Source organism: Malus sylvestris, chromosome 9, assembly GCF_916048215.2.
Source record: "Malus sylvestris chromosome 9, drMalSylv7.2, whole genome shotgun sequence".
In the NCBI taxonomy this organism is placed as follows: domain Eukaryota; kingdom Viridiplantae; phylum Streptophyta; class Magnoliopsida; order Rosales; family Rosaceae; genus Malus; species Malus sylvestris.
The window spans coordinates 16,270,846-16,276,022 of record NC_062268.1 but is presented as its reverse complement, the minus strand read 5'-3'; the positions used below and the strand labels follow the sequence as shown (position 1 = coordinate 16,276,022).

Below are 5,177 nucleotides of genomic sequence, written 5' to 3'. Positions count from 1 at the left end.
AAACCGAAAGCTACTAATGTGCACTAATAACCAGGAAGTGCTAGGAGTGAGATACAAGTGTAAATACTCCTAATTAGAGCATAGAAAGTCTTGGTGTTGTCCAGTAGGACAAGTACTAGTTATACAGTACCGAAAAATATCCTACAAATATTATATTTTGTCAGAACAGCCGAGATCCTCGTACGCCACCAACAGCAAGTCTACCTAAACTCTGGAGGGGTGCAAAACAGAAAATGTGAGTGGGCAAAAACAAAGCTTTTCAAAACCATTTCATTTATCAAACGCTATAACCCCTTGCCGTAAAACATGTATAATTTTCCCAGAAATAGAATATAAACATATGCATCTATATATATATATATATATATATATATATCAATTCAAATCATGATTCAACTATTCATAATCATAAGTATGTCATGCCAAAATATAAATAGGATAAGTAACCCAGGTGAAAATAAAGTTCATGGAAAATAACACATTAGCCGGAACTCCTGCAGAAGTCTGTACGGCTGAATTCATAGCTCATTAGTCAATCTAGCTGGAGTCATTACAAATGACCTATACGACACTGCACTGCACACAAGTCAGAACCACTGAAAGGTCTGTACGACAAGACTGGGTGTAATATAGTCATGCTCATCACTACACTCTAATAATAGCTGTGCGATAAATCACCAGTCACATACGAGTTGGAACCACCTATAATGATCTATATGACAAGACTGTGCATCTAAATTGGATCCAATGTGAGCATATGGTGCGTGATGTGACATTACATACAGGCCCGTGCCATATCTCTGGCTAATTACTAACACCAGAGTGTAGGTTTATGAGCTCAATGTTTCTCAATTAATCACAACCATTCAATACACATTCACAATTCATAAACTCACCTGGAACTTACTTGAGCGCCCACAGCACCAAATCGCATTTATGCATACAATTCTAACTCATGGTTTAAGCATAAATCAATAGGCATGGCATTTTCAAAGCATAACTCATTTAAATGCATTTTCTGGGAAAATATCAAGCATATACGTATAGCTTAAAACCAAAAGCCCACTCACAGGTATGTCAAAGGGTCATAGCCCCCGAGTCGCCATTGACTGCGCTCGTCCTTGGGATAAGTCTCCCCTATATGTGAAACAACTATAAAAATGTTAATTTAAAGCACATAACCAATACTAGCTAATAACTTCTCATACATTGCTCAAATGAGATGTTTGAATATACCAACATGATCTACCCAACCTCACGAACATCCCTATATTTTAAAAATAATTTTTGGAGCCTTCACGCGCCGTCACGTGCCAGCAAGGGCACGGCCTTACGCGAGGCCACGCGCAGGGACCCGAACGGAATCCTTTAACCCCGTTAGGAATATTCCGTTAAATAGTAACGGAATCCGTTAAACTAACCAACGCCGTTAGGAATATTTCGTCAAAGTTGACAGAATATTCCGTCATCCCCTACCTTTGAACTCCGACGATCGTCGTCGTTGCTGAAAACTGCAAAGTTTTTCAAACCTTCATTTCTCGTCCGATTCTCAACCAAATTTCACGAATTATATACCAAAATGAAGCTTAAGACAAGTAGAACAAACCCTTACTAGTTTTAAGACCTAAAATTCACGGGATCTCGGTGGAAAAATCCACGATAATCTGGCCAAACTTAAAACTCGCAAATCTCAGGTTCCCGACATCCAATTTACTTGGTTTTTGTCCTCCGAGCTTCGTAGGAACGTCCTTAAGCTTCCTACGAGCTTAAAATCCCTTGAAACATCCATAATTACGACCACATGAACATTACTCAAATTGGGGGTAATGGTTTCTCGAGTTTTTAAGGGTTTCACGATTTAAAAATGACATATATGAACTCATTGACTTGCAAGGAGTTCGAATCTTACCTTCTTGACGTCGATTCGTGCGTGAAATGTGAGTTTGGCGTTCGTCCGTACAAGGTTGACGGAAAAAGAAGAAAATCGAGAGGGATGAGAGAGAGGGAGTTGGAATGTGTGTGTGGTCCAAAATTGTCCACGCCAACCAACCAAAACAATAAAACAACTTAATTCCAATTAGTTCCATATACTTAGGAAAATAACTTGGACCTAAACCTAAGTCATGTACGCACACCACTACCCACGTTTAAGGGTAAAACCGTCCTTTCACACCATCGATAAAATTATCCCAGGACGGGCTGTGACATACTCACCTTAAGTTAGTATTTCCCTCATTATTCTCGAATAATATTTCTTCTGATAATAATTGTAACGTTTGTCCCATAGCCAAACAAACTAGACTTCCGTTTCCTTTAAGTTTAATATCAACTCATAATCCATTTGATTTACTTCATTGTGATATTTGGGGACCTCATAAAATTCCCACGCATTCAAGGGCTCGATTCTTTCTCACCATTGTGGATGATTTTACTAGATGCACATGGATATTTTTTATGAAATATAAATCTAAAAGTCAAGACCTTTTAAAATCATTTATTACCTTTGCTCATACTCAATTTCATGCCAAAATCAAAGCCATAAGAGTCGACAATAGGTCTGAGTTTTTGTCCATGAAAGATTTTTTTTTCAAACCAATGGCATTGACTATCAACGCACATGTATCTACACCCCGCAACAAAATGGGGTTGTCGAACGTAAGCATAGGCACATCCTCACGGTTGCATGTAGCTGACTATTCCAATCCCATTTACCCCTTTCTTTTTGGGGCGAATGTGTTTCCACCGCTATCTACCTCATTAATCGATTACCATCCCATTTCTTATCCAATAGATCCCCTTTTGAATTATTATACAAACGTTCACCGTCTTTTGATCACTTGAAAGATTTTGGTTGTTTGTGCTTCTCCACTGTTATTCACCCCTCACACAAATTTGACCCGCGTGCTAGGCGTTGTATTTTTGTTGGCTACCCAACTGATCAAAAAGGTTACAAACTTTATGATTTAGAGACTAAAACCTTCTTTGTCAGTCGTGATGTTAAATTTTTTGAAAACACCTTTCCTTTCCACTCTGTGTCCTCTTCACCCTCCCCACCTCATGAGGACATCCCTGCCATAACTGAAACTTTCTCCATACTATCCATTCCTAACTTAAATGATACCCATGACTCCTCCCACATGTTACCCAATATCCCCTTCCTTCCACCACCTACAAACCCCACCCACATCAATACCTTACCTCTTATAAATTCACCCACCCCATCTTATCCTGAAATAAGTCTGCCACCTCCAGCTGTCCCATCTTTCACTGGACCCCACCCCTCAATTAGTCATCATTCACCCCCACATCACTTTTCTACCCCCTCATCATATTATCTCCCTACCCATACCGAACCTACCCACCTTTCATTCTCCATCATGTCAAACACCTCTCATCATCTCGCCACATTATCATCTCCACCCCCACGACAGTCCCATCGTCCTAAGCAACCTCCGGTTTGGCATAAAGACTATCACGTGACTAACCAAGTCAGTCATTCTCCTTCGCAACCTCGTCCTTCCTCAAGTACTCGGTATCCTCTTTCTAATTTTCTTTCATACTCACTTTTTTCTACTACCCACTATGCTTTTCTAGCTAACATTACAGGTCTCATCGAACCCATTCCTATGCTCAAGCTATCCTTGATCCTAATTGGCGACATGCTATGCATTTAGAATTAGAGGCTTTACAATACAATAATACATGGAGCATGGTTCCCCTACCTGCTAGTCACAAACCCATTGGATGCAAATGGGTTTATTAAATCAAATACAAGTCTGATGGTACCATTAAACGATACAAGACTCTTCTTGTTACAAAATGATATACTCAAGTTGAGGGCATCGACTATCAGGAAACTTTTTCTCCTACATCCAAACTCACCACTCTCCGCTGTCTCCTTACGATCGTTGCTGCCCGTCATTGGTTCATTCATCAATTAGACGTTCAAAATACCTTTTTACATGGTGATTTGCATGAGGTTGTATTCATGGAACCTTCTTCTGGTCTTCGCCGACAGGGGGAGAACATTGTGTGTCGGCTCAACAAATCTCTCTATGGACTCAATTAGGCTTCTAGAAATTGGTTTTCCACTTTTTCAAATACCGTTCAGAAAGCTGGCTATCAACAATCAAAAGTTGATTATTCTTTTCTTACCAAGGCTCAAGGCACTTTATTCACTGGTATCCTTATCTATGTAGATGACATACTTCTTACATGAAATGATCTTCAAGAAATGGAACGACTCAAAACATTTATTCTCACACGCTTCCACATCAAAGACCTTGGTGATTTAAAATACTTTTTGGGTATTGAATTCTCTCGTTCTAAGAAAGGTATTTTCATGTCTCAAATAAAATATGCACTAGATATTTTGCAAGATTCTGGACTTATGGGGGAACGTCTAGCCAAGTTTCCAATGGAACAAAATTTTAAACTCACTCCCATTGACGGAGCATTGTTAGATGATCCCACTAAGTACAGAAGACTAGTCGGACGATTGATTTATCTTACTGTCACCAGGCCTAACATAGTCTTTTCAGTTCGCACATTGAGTCAATTTATGCATGAGCCGCGCAAACCTCATTGGAATGCAGCTTTACGAATTCTTAGGTACATCAAAGGCATTCCTGGCCAAGGCTTGTTATTCCTTGCCTCCGATAATCTTGAGTTAAAGGCCTTTTGTGACTTCAATTGGGGAGGTTGTCGTGCCACTAGAAGGTTAGTTACATGGTATTGTGTTTTTCTTGGAAATTTTATCATCTCATGGAAATCCAAGAAACAAGACAATGGTTCTCGATCGTCTGCAGAAGCCGAATATCGGGCTATGGCGAACACATGCTTAGAATTGACTTGGTTGCGCTATATATTGCAAGATTTGAAAGTTCCGCAAAAGGCTCCCACACGATTATTTTGCGACAATCAAGCCGCCCTGTATATTGCAACTAATCCCGTTTTACATGAGTGAATGAAACATATTGAAATTGATTGTCACATTGTTCGAGAAAAACTACAAGCTGGAATGATTAGTCCTTCACATATACCTACACGTTTCTAGTTAGTAGATTTATTTACTGAGGCCTTGGGGAAAGATCACTTTGTGACACTACGCGACAAGTTGGGACTTCATAATATTCACTCTCGAACTTGAGGGGGAGTATTAGGAAATATTATACGGT

The 5,177-nt window shown here is 39.6% G+C and overlaps 1 protein-coding gene across 1 annotated transcript; it reads left to right on the top strand.

Annotated features, from left to right (window-relative positions):
- The first annotated feature begins 4,390 nt into the window (after positions 1 to 4,390).
- On the top strand, positions 4,391 to 4,966 carry LOC126633839 (uncharacterized mitochondrial protein AtMg00810-like). The gene has a single exon (XM_050304387.1). It carries the CDS (start codon positions 4,391 to 4,393, stop codon positions 4,964 to 4,966), a length of 576 nt encoding a protein of 191 aa, XP_050160344.1.
- The last annotated feature ends 211 nt before the right edge of the window (positions 4,967 to 5,177 follow it).